The sequence below is a fragment of the Theobroma cacao genome, chromosome 1, assembly GCF_053813885.1.
Source record: "Theobroma cacao isolate CCN51 chromosome 1, ASM5381388v1, whole genome shotgun sequence".
In the NCBI taxonomy this organism is placed as follows: domain Eukaryota; kingdom Viridiplantae; phylum Streptophyta; class Magnoliopsida; order Malvales; family Malvaceae; genus Theobroma; species Theobroma cacao.
In genome coordinates, this window is record NC_142639.1 from 835,355 (window position 1) to 850,061 (window position 14,707).

Here is a 14,707-nt window from a genome sequence, read left to right on the forward strand (position 1 = left end):
AGATATGCAGACCACACACACTTTCCCGGAAAGAAATTTAAGGTCATGAGATGCCTAAAGCGATTTATTTCCTCAATCAATCAGTCAATTCTATTTAAAAAAAATGAAAAAGATGTCATAATCCAAGGTCAAAAGAAAGACTTGGGAGATCCTTTGCCATGCAATTTTATATGGGCCAAGTTGTATAAATATTTCGTTGATTGTTCTCTAAGATAGACACCGATTTCAGGTTGTACGAATGATTGGTGCATGTAACATTGTTCAAACAAGTTGTACTACCAAGTTTACAAGCTAGATCTCCATGATTCTGGTTCTAGCTACTTAAGATTCTTAAGAATATGTCAATGGTCAAACTAGGTTTCGGTGCAAAATGAAAAAGAAAAAGAAAAACTATCAACTTGGGTTTGTCCTATGGGGTGATGAAGGTTTCAAACTTGAAGCTTCGTTTAGGAACAGTGTCAGAAGGCAAAGTGATAAGTATACGTGCCTCAATCACAATTTAACTTAAAGCAAAAAAGCTAGTGGCTAGTAAGAAGTTGAGGTAGTGGCAATTTATTTATACTTGCACAACACATTGCGACAACAAAAGAAAAGGGGCAGCACCGTAAGATGAGTACAAATGCATTAAAATACCAAGCACAATGGAAAACAAAACAGTGGCGAAGTTGTGGCATTAGCACGACCAGTAAATTTAATAAAAGTTTATGCAAGGATTTTCTCCAGGGGCTTGGCTTCCAGTTTGGTTTTCACGATCTCCTGCAACTGCTGCTGCTCCTTGGCCAGCTTCTTTAGCCTGGCGAGCTCCTGATCCTTGTTCATCTTCCTCCTGTACATCTCAGCAAACGTGATGGGTCCTCGAGAATTGATTTTCTCTCCCTTCCTGATCTTGAGTGGGTACACGGTTGCATCCGGTGCTGGGTTTTGGAATGTGGCTATTGACAATATGCTGCAGTCTGAGTTCACCACAGCTTGGTGATCAGCGTTCTTGAACCTCCCATTGCTCAGATACTGCTCGCCACAGATAAATTCAGTCACTTTGTGATAAGCCCACACTCCAAAATGATCAATTTATTCATGCAAGAAAGGCCCTCTTTACTAGAGATAAGTGATAAATTTAGGATTTTGAATGAGAAGTAATTAAATGGTAATTATAAAGATAATAATATTACATATAAAATTTTATATTTCTAATAATAAAAAAAATAAATATTGAGAGATCACAGCTGTCACCACATGTCACCTCTTGGCTCTGCCCATCCTACGTAGCTAACTTAAATATTATTCTTTTAGGGTCATTTGTTTCTTTCAATCAATAATCCCACCAAACTGAACTGCGGTGAATGACTTGATGCTGAGACCTGCTCAAAGCCTACAAGCCAATGGTACAATGAACTTCGGAGTTGGGACTATGTTACATTGCTCGGACAAGTCATAAGCCACATTAATGGACATTTCAAGTTCAATCTACCAATTGGCCATTTCACCAATGTCCTATTACTTTCAGCTTACCCCGTAATCTAGGGGATATAGAAGTTGACGTTGTTCTTAACATGGCCATGATCTCCAAGGTTGACCACAAAGGCCCCTTCAACAGGTTGAACAGTCAACTAAGTCTTGCCATTGTCACTGGTAGCCTGAAGCCCACCAACTTGGTTCTGAAGCAACAGGGTGATCGTGCTAGGGTCCGTGTGGCGCTTGAGCCCGACGGTGAGGTAGGGTTGTGGACATTTGGGATAGAAATTAACCACCACTTTCTGATCCATGTCCATGCTTACCTTAGTCAAAGCCTCCTTGTCTAAGTCCATGGCCTCTGGCAACAGTTCAAGAAGCTTGCAGGCTAGGCCCATCAGCTTGTCGCTGTACTCCTTTGTCACTTCTACCCATCCCTCGGGCTTATCGGGCCACCTTGAATAGTCCCGGGCCTTGAGTGGGTATGAAAAGTATGCCACAAGCTCTCGCCAGTGTTGCACTGCTTCTCCCTGTAACAAAGATCAACGTCATGGATGGAGGTTATTAAAAACAAAATTTCATGTCTCTGTTATCTGTTGTTCAACGCAGATTTATCATTATTTTAATAAACCAATTGCGTATTTCACGGGAGAAAAAAACCAATTCATAGCTAATAAGATACTTTCAATGATAGTCATAGAAAGAAGCTATATGCCCTGGGAAGACCAGATAAGTCAACAGCAACTAGCAAACAGTCCTATTCAACCCAAAAAAGGGCCAAAAGCACAGTACCTTAAGGTGGTTGGAGACGATGAAGCCACCCTTCTTGGCACCAGACATATCAAAGCGAAGCTTCTCTTAAGCAGACAAAGCGAAAAACTCCCTGGCATCAACGAAGATACCCCAATTCTCACAAGCCTCGACGATTTTCTTGCGTATCTCAGCCCTCTTGCCATCAACGTCATCGATCCCAGCGAGAGAGATCACGGGGATTTCGTTGTTGAATTTGTTGTAAGCAACCTTAGGACGCTCATCTTCATCACGAACAAAGCTTGCCTGTAAGGTTTTCTCTTCTGCAAGGGCAGTGATAGTTGAAAGAGCCATTAACGCTGAACCTGGAAACATTCTCCTGGTTTTAATGGGGCATGCGTTAAATAAGTATTTATCTTCCTTAACAAGGAAAGTTAGCGTAGAATGCGATATAGCTGTTGAGTAGAAGAGGAGGTTTATATAAACATAAGCAAGCTGTTTGGAAGGTGAAAAACTGAAAATTAAGAAACAGGGAAGGGCGTGGCAGCCCCAGCTACCCTTCAAAGCTCGTGAGTAACCTCGCACTAAATCCCCTCTCCCTCCCGTGCCCCACTTTCTTGCCCGGTTAATATAATCACGTCATGTGTACTATGTTTTTAACGACGTTTGAAGGGTTAGTAATCGACACGCCAAGTAACTCTGTGGAAGAAAGCCCGCACTTGGTAGGTCTTGCTACCACTTCCGCTGCAGCAACCATAGTATTATTTTCCAACGCCGCCTCTTACAGCCATGGACTCTCCTCTCAGGAAAAAGGTTTGCATCATCGGCAGCGGCCCCGCTGCCCGTACGGTCGCCATCTACACCGCCCGTGCTGAGCTGAAGCCCATTCTCTTCGAGGGCTGGATGGCTAACGACATCTCCCCTGGCGGTCAGCTGACCACCACAACCGATGTCAAGAACTTCCTTGGATTCCCGGACGGCATCATGGGCATGGAGCTTATGGATGTGCACCACTCTGCAACGAGAAAATTTATCGTATGGTCCATCTTTAGATGAATCTTCACCTTTTCTCCTGGAAGAACTGAGAAAATTAGAAAACACATGCTCTTGCAGGGGAGAGACCAGAGAACTCTTCAACCTCACTTAGACTCCTGAAAACTTGGTGACATGGTTCTTTAGAAAAAAAAAAAAACTAATGTAAAATACATGATGGCGACCCTCTTTAATTTCCTGTACTTGCACCACTCTGCAAGACTTATTATGAAAAGGAAACAAACTGCAGAATATTTACAATCACTGGCTTATCATCTGCAGTTGCTCCGTTTGTATACTTTCCATAATAATAGTTCATATGGCAAACTGAAATACCTTTCCTTTGTTGATCTGGATCGGTTTTTTTTTTTTTATATAGGTTCTTCTCTTGGTCACTTCCTGATTCTTGCACTAGAGGAGGCAGAGGATTTCTGTTCCACACACACAGCCAGCTACCAGCCTTTCTTTCCTTGGTTTCTGTTTTTCATTCTAGATATTCTAACACTACAAATATTCTATATAATTATATTGTTTTATTTTTAAAAGAATCAATTTATGTAATTATCTTAACAGAAATAATTGATATAACTTTTTTTTAAAATCAATTTGTATAATTATCTTAACAAGGGAATTTTGTAAATTCCAATTCACTCCATAATTTTTGGATGTTTCTTCTTGTAGGATCATTGATATATTAGTGGACCATGAGAAGAAGTTTGAGGTGTTGGGAGTGTTGTCACAGTGTGTATCCCACTTAGTCACTTACCATAAATAAGGCAAGGACTATTAGTATTTATGGTAACATTTAGATATATTTTGTGGTGAAATTATTCATTACAAAAGAAAACTAAAGAAAAGGGATGAGAGAATCTATAATTTGCTTTTATTTGATGTACCGTAATGTATAATACTTTTACACTATCATTTAATTATAAAATATATATCATTTCATAATAATTATAAAAAGATAAAAGTTCAATTTTTTAAAAATAATGAGTATTTATTTTTTTTAAGATTTTCAATTTTTGATTACATTGGGAAAAAGAATAGTTGTTAAAAATTCTTTAATAGAATGAAAGGTGCATGCTCCAAGTATGAAATGATTACCATTTAGATATCCTTGGCTATGAATCTATGATCACATAAAATCATTATAAAATTAATCAATAGATAATATTTTTTTTCTCGAAAAAAAATTATCCAACATTTTAATCTCTATTAATTAGAATACCATTTAGAAAATCATATGCACCAGCGCAGGGAAAGCAAGAACATTCCTGCTGTTTTACGGCCAAATTTCACTTGAAAAGGGAGTTATTCCGGGAATGAGACGGGAAAAACATTTAGTAATATTTGTTTCGTGCCCCTTGGGACTCTTCTTCTCTCACACTTTAATTATTGGTTTTTGGGGTTGTAGGTGAGGATGTGAGATGCTTCTCATTATATGAAAATGATAAGTATACCTCAATCACAATTTGAATTGAAGCAACAAAGCTAGGGGCTAGTAAGGAGTTGAGGCAGTGGCTTTTATTTTATTTTTTACTTGCACAACATATTGCTACAACAAATGAAAGGGGGCACCACCATAAGAAGAGTAGTGCAAATGCATTAAAACTAGTAAGCACAATGGAAAACAAAACAGTCGCAATTGTTGTGGCATTAACACGACCAGTAAACTTAATAAAGGTTTATGCAAGGATTTTCTCCAGAGGCTTGGCTTCCAGTTTGGTTTTCTCAATCTCCTGCAGCTGCTGCTGCTCCTTGGCCAGCTTCTTTAGCCTGGCAAGCTCCAGATCCTTGCTCATTTTCCTCCTGTACATCTCAGCAAATGTGATGGGCTCCTCGAGAATTGGTTGCTCTCCCTCCCTGATCCTGAGTGGGTACACGGTTGCATCCGGTGCTGGGTTTTGGAATGTAGCTATGGACAATCTGCTGCAGTCTGAGTTCACCACAGCTTGGTGATCAGCGTTCTTGAACCTCCCATTGCTCAGAAACTGCTCAGCACAGGTAAATTCAGTCACTTTGTGATTACCCCACACTCCAAAATGATCAATTAATTCACATATGGAAACTCCTCCTTGCAAGAGATCCTACCTAGCTACCTTAAACATTATTCTTTTACAGAGTGTCATTTGTTTCTTTCAATCAATAATCCTACCTAACTAAACTGCGGTGAATTGATTGATGCTAAGACCTACTCAAAGCCTATAAGTCAATGGTACAGTGAACTAGATAGTTGGGACCAAGTTACATTGCTTGGACAAGTCATAAGCCACATTAATGGACATTTCAAGTTCAATCTACCAATTAGCAATTTCACTAATGTCTTATTACTTTCAGCTCATCACGTAATCAATAGAGCATAGTTAGGCTTGCGGGTGTAGAAGTTGAAGTTGTACTTACATGGCCATGATCTCCAAGGTTAACCACAAAGGCCCCTTCAACAGGTTGAACAGTGATCCAAGTCTTGCCATTGTCCCTGGTAGCCTGAAGCCCACCAACTTGGTCCTGAAGCAACAGGGTGATTGTGCCAGGGTCCGTGTGGCGCTTGAGTCCGAGGGTGAGGTCGGGTTGTGGACATTTGGGATAGAAATTAACCACCACTTTCTGGTCCATGTCCACGCATGCCTTAGTCAAAGCCTCCTTGTCTAAGTCCATGGCCTCTGACAACACTTCAAGAAGCTTGCAGGCTAGGCCCATCAGCTTGTCGCTGTACTCCTTTGTCACCTCTACCCATCCCTCTGGCTTATCGGGCCACCTTGAATAGTCGCGGGCCTTGAGTGGGTATGAAAAGTATGTTACGATCTCTCGCCAGTCTTGTACCGCTTCTCCCTGTAACAAAGATCAATGTCATGGATGGATGTTATGCAAAAAAAATGAAATTCAATGTCTCTGTCATCTGTCATTCAACGCAGATTTTCATCATTATTTTAATCAACCAATTGCGTATTCACAGCAGAAAAAACCCAATTCATAGCCAATGGTCTCCTCTAAAGTGAGATGACATGCGGCAGCATTCTAATCCTTTGATTAAAAACAGTTAGAACCGAGTTGGTTCAACCCGGTCTGACTTAAAAAAAAAAAAACCCAATTCATAGCCAATGATGTACTTCCTAAGATACTATGTGCCCCCGAGAAAACCAGAAATGTCAACAGCAATCAACAAATAGTCCGATTCCACTAAAAAATGGCTAAAAGCCCAGTACCTGAAGGTGGCTGGAGACAATGAAGCCACCCTTCTTGCCACCAGACATATCAAAGCGAAGCTTCTCTTCAGCAGGCAAAGCGAAAAACTCCCTGGCAAGACGGGTCATCTCGGAAATGAGTTTAGTATCAACACCATGATCAATGACCTGGAAGACACCCCAATCCTCACAAGCCTCGACGATTTTCTTGCATATCTCAGCCCTATTGCCATCAACGTCATCGATCCCAGCGAGAGAGATCACGGGGATTTCGTTGCTGAATTGGTTGTAAGCAACCTTAGGACGCTCATCTTCATCGCGAACAAAACTTGCCTGTAAGGTTTTCTCTTCTGCAAGGGCAGTGAGTGTTGAAGGAGCCATTGACGTTGAACCTGTAAACGTTCTCCTGGGTTTAATGGGGTGTGCGTTAAATGAGTATTGGCTTCCGTACAAAGGAAAGTTAGCGGAGAAGCATAGAATGCGATATGGCTGTTGGTAAAGCAAGGGGAGGTTTATATAAATATAAGCAAGCTGTTTGGAAGGTAGAAATTAAGAGACAAAGAGGGCCGTGGCAGCTCTAGCTACCCCTCCAAGCTCGTGAGTAACCCACAGCCATCCACCAGCCCTTCTTTTGTTGGGTCTCTGTTCCCCCTTTTAGAATTATAGTGCCATATTATAATATAATTTTAATAAGATATTATAATTTAATTAAATAATAATATTTTATAATAATTTTAATTAAATAATTTATATAAATATTTTAACCCTCTTTTTAAATTGAAAGATAAACTGAAACTTGAAATCAATTAAATACAATATAACGTAGTGACATGACAAAACATAACACAAAAGATAAATATGACAAAATAATATTTTTCTTTGTGTCGTGTTAGATCACATTTATCTTTTGAATTAAGCAATATAATATTAATAAAATATTATAATCTAACAAAATAATATTATTATTATATAATTTTAAAAAATTTAGTTTATATAATTATTTTAACAAGGAATTTTTTTAATTCCAATTCACTCCATAATCTTCAGAAGTTTCTTCTTGTAGGACCATTGTTATATTAGTGGACCATGAGAAGAAGATTGAGATGTTGGGAGTGTTGTCTAAATAAGGCAAGGACTACTGCTACTTGCATTAACATTTAGATTTATTTTGTGGTGAAGTTATTCATTACCAAAGAAAAATTAAAGAAAGGAAGAAGAGAGAATTTATAATTTGGATTTATATTTGATGTATGGTCAAATACTTATAAATTATCATTTAAATATAAAAATGTTAGTTCATAATTATGTAAAGATAAAAATTCAAAAATTCTTTCAAATAATATTTTTAAAATTGTGAGTGTTTAGTTTTAGAATTTTTAATTTAAAAAAAAAATTAATTTGATGCTATAAAAGAAAAAAAAATTAAAAAAAAAATTAATTTTTTTTTTAATATCAAACGTAAACTCATTTAATTTTACTATCAAAGAAAAAAAAAGTGTTTCTTTAAAAGTTTTGATTTACTCTTTAGTTTGATGCTAAGAAGTGCATGGTCAAAGTATGAAGCTATGATCACATTAAAAATTTTAAAAAAAAAAGAAGTTTTTATCTTATCGTTTCTTTGTTAGAGAACCCCAATTTATATAATTTTATTTTTTAAAATTTGATAAGATATAAAACCATTATAAAATTAATCAATAAACAATTTTTTCTCAAAAAAAAATCCAACATTTAATTTCCATTAATTAGCATACCAAATATATAATTTTTACTTAACAAATCCATTATGGGTAGAAAAAAGGTTATGGATATGGTAAGATATGTGGTGCATCTATAAGCCACATGGGTGTATATATACTTATTTTGGCTTAACTAATATTAATTTTTCCCAAAAAGGTTACTCAAAATTGAAGAAAAGAAAAAGGAAATAGAAAGTCAAATAAAGAAAATGAACAACTCTCCTAACATTTAATGATCAGTATATATTAAATTCTTGCTAACTAGCCTATTAATTAGTGACCCTTTTCAAGTAAAAATTTATTTCATAAAGAAAGCTAAATGTCTTGACATACAAGTTAGGTCCACCATATATTCTTTATTAAAAATTAATAGAGAAAATCCCAATTAGTTAATTCATTTGCATTCTTTGGGTTAAAAAAATTTTGGGTTTCCTAACAAATTTCCATCCCTCAAGCCATTTTGGTGTAGCTAAATGTACTTTTTCTAATTATGATAGCAAAGCATTCTTCAAAAATAAATAAATTAATTAATTAAATTTGGTAAAGTACCAACAAGATCAGAGGTAAATATTCCTAAGTAGGAAATATATATATATATATACGTGAATTAAGCAGTAAACAAATTGTAAAGAAGGATTGGTATGGTTTGGTTCCTGTATTGTTAGAAGCTTCCTGGCCAGCCCTCACATGATTTCACCTAACTCCTTTTTATCTAAGCCTTGCATGTGCCTAACAACCCCTTTGCTTTGAGTATTATATATATATATATATATATATATATATATTTTATCTACTGCATTGCAAAATATTTTGTATGACCTAGTTGTTATATAAAGTACATTAAGTTTGACGGGTGTTAATTTTTTTATTAAATTAAGAATTTGTGTAAATATAATAATTTTTTTTTATAAAATCGTAAACTTATAGAGATATTAGAATTTCAAAAATAAAAACAAAAAAGAATATCTTCTGCTTTGATTTAGATAAAAGTTTTTACAATTATCTTCTGCCAACTTCAATTAAGAACAATGCACGTCCATCATTTTCAATGCTTCCCAAAAAAAGAAAAAAAAGAAAAAATCACTTGCAACGACCTTGAGCCTAAAGCTATATAATTTGTTTGGGCCTATCCGAGCCCAATATCATTAACCCAATCTAAGCCCATTATGCCACATTATGGGCTTCTTGAGTAACCCATTCCCTCAGTTTAAGCCAATTTATTGTCTCAATTACCAATGCAAGGGATACATAATTGGACCTATATTTACCTTTAAGTCCATGTATATATATATATATATATATGTATAGAATCTCGTGATCAATTTGGTTAACCTATTTCCAATTCCTTTTGCAATGATTCATCCTAAACCCTTCCTTCCAAGAAAAATTGAGTACATTATATCTGTCAAAGAACAATGCCAGCTATTCAATGTTCAATACCCTGCTGGCTTCAACACCAATGCTTTTCTATTTAACCCAAAACCTGACTTCCAAAATATTAGATTAATATAAATATGGGAATTTCAGTCTCTGCTGTTTTAAGATTGGAAAAAAAAGAGCTTTGCCATTGGAAAAACTAGTCAAATTATTGCCATTAATAATTGACTATTGTTCTTGGCCACATCAGAGCTGGGACAGGCCCCAAAGCTGCTTCCGAATTGGCAATGCACATGGGATTCTTTTTCTCGGATGCTATGCTAGTACAGCTTCAACATAAGTATTTTAATGCATGTTGCAGATGCTCTCCACTGTATAAATGCTCTCAACCTGGATCCATATCTTACTTCACATCTTTGTCTCTCTCTTTTGCAGCTTTGCTACAAAACAAAGATGGCCATCTCCAGAAACATTGCTGCTTCACTTGTTGTTTTCTCTCTCTTGCTTCTCCACCTCACTCAAGCTGAAGAACTGGTAATGTGACTGGAAACCCTTTTCTTTATAGATTCTTGAAGGACAAAAAGATCAAGGAAAATTTGCAGCAGCTAGCCATGGTATTTGATAGCTTAATTAATATAATCTGTTATGTTGTGCAGATGAGCTTTGATGGAGCAGTAGCACCGAGCCCTTCACCGCAGCCACAGACCATTGGTAACCATAGAACCTACTAAGTAAATCTTAAATTGGGATTATGTTATGGTTAAAAACTTGTTAATGTTTCTTTGATTCATTCATGGCAACATTGTTCTGAATTCAGATTGCGGAGTAGCCTGTCAAGGGAGATGCAAACTATCAAAGAGGCCAAATCTCTGCAAAAGGACCTGCGGGAGCTGCTGTGCCAAGTGCAACTGTGTTCCCCCAGGAACCGCTGGCAACCATGAAGCCTGTCCTTGCTACGCCCGATTAACCACACGCAACAACATTCGCAAGTGTCCTTGATTTCATAGCCATATATGTTCAAGATTCATTATGTTCTTGAGGAAGCAATTTCATGTTTCCTCCCAAAATAATGCAAATGAACAAATCTTTCCATTTCCATATTTCTGCAATCTTTCATTTTTCTGTCTTAATGATTGATATAATAACTTAAAGGAATTTATTGGTAAATATAGAGAGAAACCAACATTGCAATGTGAAATATCAACCGGAATTTGACATATAAAGGGAAAATTTTGGCTAATTGATTATTGTAAACTGAACGAAAAGAATAGTAGAAACTAAAGAAATTAAGCAATTAAAACCAATAAAGATAAAAAGAAAATACTTTTATTTATAAGAAGAATAGCTGTTCTATACAGAAGGTTAAATATGAAATCAAGCAATCAGGCACATCGTTGAGGTCTAAGTCTCTAATACCAGCATGCCAATTATCTTTCTTATAACAAAGCATTGATCCAGGAATCATTTTCAAAATGATTGAACTCATCAGAAACAATGTTGATTTCCTGATCATTAGCAAGAACCTGACTTTCCATAGCACAAACTGAACCAACGAGCAAATCTTCAGGGCTATCTGAATCGAGGTTGAAGTCGTAAATCTGATCAGAAAACAGGTTTTCATGCAAAGAAATGTAAAAGTTTCCGTCGTCTTCTCTTTGACACTTGCTGATTCCGCCTACAAGAAAACCTTCTTCCACCGTAGGGTTGACGGCATTAATTTGATTTGGCAAACCATCGATTTGAACACCACGTTGACCCTTATTGTTCGTACCTTCAATACTGGCATGATCACTATCAGTATTGCTCTTGACCAACGGCAATGACAAAGGTGCAAGGGTCTTGGACAGTTTAAAATCTTCAGCTACGCTCTGGATCTTGATTCTCTTATCTCCTCTCAGATTAAGTTCTTCTTCTGCTTGTTTACGTTTAGCTTTTCGTTCTTCACTCACCTGATATTCTAGAAAAGAACACTTATTGGTACCATCAGCAGTTGAAGCGATTGCCATGGCTGAGCTATGTCTGATTCTGATGGCACCTTGCATGACTGAGCTATTCCGGATCTTGTTGCTCATACCCTCTTTCCGATTAAGCTCCTCTTCTGCCTGTTTTCGTCTAGCTCGTCGTTCCTCACTCACTGGAAAAAACTTCTTGATACCATCAGCAGTTGAAGGCATTGTCATGGCTGAGCTATGTCGGATTTTGATGGCACCTTCCATGACTGAGCTATTCCGAATCTTGATGCTCTTACCCTCTTTCCGATTAAGCTCCTCCTCTGCCTGTCTTCGTCTAGCTCGTCGTTCCTCACTCACTGGAAAAAACTTCTTGATACCATCAGCAGTTGAAGGCATTGTCATGGCTGAGCTATGTCGGATTTTGATGGCACCTTCCATGACTGAGCTATTCCGAATCTTGATGCTCTTACCCTCTTTCCGATTAAGCTCCTCTTCTGTCTGTTTTCGTCTATCTCTTCGCTCTTCACTCGTTGGAAAAAACTTCTTGGTATCATCAGCAGTTGAAGCGATTGCCAAGGCTGAGCTGTGTGGGGTTTTGATGGCAGCTTGCATGACTGAGCTATTCCTAATCTTGTTGCTCTTACCCTCTTTCCGATTAAGCTCCTCTTCTGCCTGATCTCGTCTAGCTCTTCGTTCTTCAGTCACTGGAAAAAACTTCTTGGTATGATCAGCAGTTGAAGCGATTGCCATGGCTGAGCTATGTGGGATTTTGATGGCAGCTTCCATGACTGATCTATTCCGGATCTTGTTGCTCTTACCCTCTTTCCGATTAAGCTCCTCTTCCGCCTGTTTTCGTCTAGCTCTTCGATCTTCACTCACTGGAAAAAACCTCTTGGTACCATCAGCAGCTGATGAAGCGATTACCATGGCTGAGCCAGGCATGGTTCTCACATTAACGAGCTGCAAACGAGATTGCTTACACATTATTGCCATATCTACTTTCTTGATATCAATGAGGTCTGCTTCTCTTGTAACCCTGACCTAATCTAGAAATGCGTCAAATTTGCAGGTTGAGCGGGAAAGCAAACGCGTTGAGCAAGATGAATCACTCCCAAACTCTCCCACGAAATGGGAAACTAACCAATTCTTTTGGAATTTAAAAGTGCAAGTTGTGGGCTTTAAATCAGCCCAATCTTCAAAAGAGAAATGGGCTCAACCCAAAATTTAAGGGCCAGTTATGGGCTTAAACCTTAAATCGTAGCCCAATTAATGGAAATAAAACGAACCGTGCCTACGGGAACCGTAGGCAAGAATAAATCAAATATAGAAACTTTCCAACGGCTAGTTCTTTTCTTTTTCCTTTTTGCATCGATGCGCCAGTCGGACGCTCTAACGGTCGAATTTGATAATTCAAATCTCCATATAAACTCATCTCAACTTGGCCCCTTTTGAAAACATTTTATGTTTCTTTCCTTTCTGATTTGATCTCCATTGCTTTCTCTTTAAAGTTTCGAGCAAGTTTCCATCGTCCTCGATTAGAAAAGTTCATTTCCCGGCGACCCAAATATTTTTTTTCCGGTGACTAGAAGATCAACTGATTGATTTTTTTCTCCAATGGAAACCCCTTCATCTACAAGGAGAGCCACCAGGTCACAGACTGCTTTGAACAACAGTATCCCTGTTTCCAGTGAGTTGCTTTCACTTTTCCTTTTGTTTTTGATAGGAAATAAAAGATTTATAAAACTGGGTTTTCTTGTTTAAAGAAAGGAAAATTAATTGTTTTATTTTTTGATGGTTTCTTGTAGAAGGAAAGAATGAAGAGTCTGAGAAGAGTGTGTCGAAAACAAGAACAAGAAAAGGAAAGCAGCAACAAGAAAGGTCTGCTCTTATTGATATAACAAATGATTCACCCATCGTTGGGCTTGCGATGGAGACACCATTGTCGGCTATAGCTAAGCAGAGGACTAGTAGAGTCAAGAACATTACGATGACTCCTGGTTCTGGTGAGGCTTTGCTCAGGGGTCAAGTCAAGACTCTCTTGCAGAAGGTCGAGGAAGAGGCCGTGCTTTCAAAAGTTTCATTGGAGAGCCGTCCTTTTCTTCATCTCCAAGGCTGCGTGAATTCCCCCATGGGACTTCTTGCCCCTACTCCCGCAAATACACCACAGATCTTGAATCTTTCTGAGGATGGGGGCATTAGCAATAGTGGGTTGGGTTCAATAGTGATGGCTCTTCCTGTTGTTGAAGAACAGTTGAAGATATCTGAGGTTAGTTCTTTTACTGTGAACTTCTAATTTTCAAATTGCATAATCTTTTTTTTATACCTTTATGGAACTTAATATGATTGAAATGCTTCGACCATACTTTTGTTTAACATGTTCAGGTGGTGAGTGGCATCTTTGAAGGGAAGAAGCAAGAAGGGAGTCTTGAATCCCAGAGAAGTCTGATAACTAGGTCTTTGCTGCTGGATTTTTCTGAGAAATCTGAATCCTCGGAATCATCAGAATGCTCATCTGTGGTGACTGATCAAGGAGTGATAACTGGAGAGAGTAGTGCAAGCAAAGAGAGGCCATCCCCTGATGATGACAACTCCTCTATGTGGTCTATCCAGGGGAATGCAAGCGCCCATGATGAAGATGAGGAAACAATTGAAGAAATGGGAGATGACTACTATGAAGAAGGAGAAGAAGTAGATGATGGAGAAGAAGAAGAGGAAGATGGAGGATTGATTGATGAGCTCTGTGAAGGTCTAAGCAAGGTAAGCATGGAAGAAATGTTCACAGGAAAGCACACAAGATTCGTGTACAACAGTGATGATGAAATTGAAGGGGAAGAAGAAGAGAGTGTAGAGAATGAGGATGCAGCTGGTATCCTACGCTTGAAGGGATTGCCATCACCAAAAGGGAAGCACCTGCGCTTTCTTCTGGAAGAGCGAGATGACTGATAAATTTTTTGGTTTTCATTGGTGGGGGGTAGGATATGATTCGGTTGTCCTTCTTGACACCATCTCTGGGCTTCCTTTTGTCATTGTCACTGTCTTATCTCTAAAACAGATGAAAATGAGGTCTGTGCTGTTTTTTTTTTTTGTTGGGGTAATGAATTTCATTGGAAAAACAGAAGCCTGTGTAGGATCACAAATGAAGTGATTGAATAAATCTGATTCTTCTATATTATTCAAAGTTCCTTCCAGTCTTTACCTCTCAAGTCTTCCTTTTCTTCTATTCAGT

At 37.9% G+C, this 14,707-nt stretch overlaps 3 protein-coding genes, 1 long non-coding RNA gene and 1 pseudogene across 5 annotated transcripts; 3 read left to right on the top strand and 2 right to left on the bottom strand.

The window, feature by feature from the left end:
* Positions 1 to 536: 536 nt before the first annotated feature.
* On the bottom strand, positions 537 to 2,630 carry LOC18610770 (naringenin,2-oxoglutarate 3-dioxygenase-like; annotated as a pseudogene). The gene is made up of 3 exons (XR_016028068.1): positions 2,242 to 2,630; positions 1,551 to 1,979; positions 537 to 1,008 (listed from the first exon to the last, which is right to left on the bottom strand). The product of XR_016028068.1 is annotated as a naringenin,2-oxoglutarate 3-dioxygenase-like (transcript).
* A 132-nt stretch (positions 2,631 to 2,762) lies between these two features.
* On the top strand, positions 2,763 to 3,228 carry LOC148764411 (uncharacterized). The gene is made up of 2 exons (XR_016028070.1): positions 2,763 to 2,921; positions 3,006 to 3,228. It is a non-coding gene; the product is annotated as an uncharacterized LOC148764411 (long non-coding RNA).
* A 1,515-nt stretch (positions 3,229 to 4,743) lies between these two features.
* Positions 4,744 to 6,911, bottom strand: F3H (flavanone 3-hydroxylase). The gene is made up of 3 exons (XM_007046636.3): positions 6,438 to 6,911; positions 5,635 to 6,063; positions 4,744 to 5,225 (listed from the first exon to the last, which is right to left on the bottom strand). Exons 1-3 carry the CDS (start codon positions 6,795 to 6,797, stop codon positions 4,920 to 4,922), a joined length of 1,095 nt encoding a protein of 364 aa, XP_007046698.2. The 5' UTR covers positions 6,798 to 6,911; the 3' UTR covers positions 4,744 to 4,919.
* Positions 6,912 to 9,925: 3,014 nt separating this feature from the next.
* On the top strand, positions 9,926 to 10,625 carry LOC18610773 (snakin-2-like). Its single transcript, XM_007046637.3, has 3 exons — positions 9,926 to 10,063; positions 10,186 to 10,240; positions 10,347 to 10,625. Exons 1-3 carry the CDS (start codon positions 9,983 to 9,985, stop codon positions 10,526 to 10,528), a joined length of 318 nt encoding a protein of 105 aa, XP_007046699.1. The 5' UTR covers positions 9,926 to 9,982; the 3' UTR covers positions 10,529 to 10,625.
* Positions 10,626 to 12,931: 2,306 nt separating this feature from the next.
* LOC18610775 (Chalcone-flavanone isomerase family protein) lies at positions 12,932 to 14,659 on the top strand. Its single transcript, XM_007046639.3, has 3 exons — positions 12,932 to 13,168; positions 13,287 to 13,747; positions 13,864 to 14,659. Exons 1-3 carry the CDS (start codon positions 13,096 to 13,098, stop codon positions 14,422 to 14,424), a joined length of 1,095 nt encoding a protein of 364 aa, XP_007046701.3. The 5' UTR covers positions 12,932 to 13,095; the 3' UTR covers positions 14,425 to 14,659.
* Positions 14,660 to 14,707: the final 48 nt, after the last annotated feature.

Bases quoted from the DNA above. Each gene is read 5' to 3' on its own strand.
- LOC18610773 (XM_007046637.3), top strand. From the start codon at position 9,983: ATGGCCATCTCCAGAAACATTGCTGCTTCACTTGTTGTTTTCTCTCTC. The intron at 10,064-10,185 runs GTAATGTGACTG...TATGTTGTGCAG, and splicing joins TCACTCAAGCTGAAGAACTG to ATGAGCTTTGATGGAGCAGT. The intron at 10,241-10,346 runs GTAACCATAGAA...TTCTGAATTCAG, and splicing joins ACCGCAGCCACAGACCATTG to ATTGCGGAGTAGCCTGTCAA.
- LOC18610775 (XM_007046639.3), top strand. From the start codon at position 13,096: ATGGAAACCCCTTCATCTACAAGGAGAGCCACCAGGTCACAGACTGCT. The intron at 13,169-13,286 runs GTGAGTTGCTTT...GGTTTCTTGTAG, and splicing joins CAACAGTATCCCTGTTTCCA to AAGGAAAGAATGAAGAGTCT. The intron at 13,748-13,863 runs GTTAGTTCTTTT...TAACATGTTCAG, and splicing joins AACAGTTGAAGATATCTGAG to GTGGTGAGTGGCATCTTTGA.
- F3H (XM_007046636.3), bottom strand. From the start codon at position 6,797: ATGGCTCCTTCAACACTCACTGCCCTTGCAGAAGAGAAAACCTTACAG. The intron at 6,064-6,437 runs GTACTGGGCTTT...TCTTTGTTACAG, and splicing joins TTGTCTCCAGCCACCTTCAG to GGAGAAGCGGTACAAGACTG. The intron at 5,226-5,634 runs GTAAGTACAACT...TGTGCTGAGCAG, and splicing joins ACCTTGGAGATCATGGCCAT to TTTCTGAGCAATGGGAGGTT.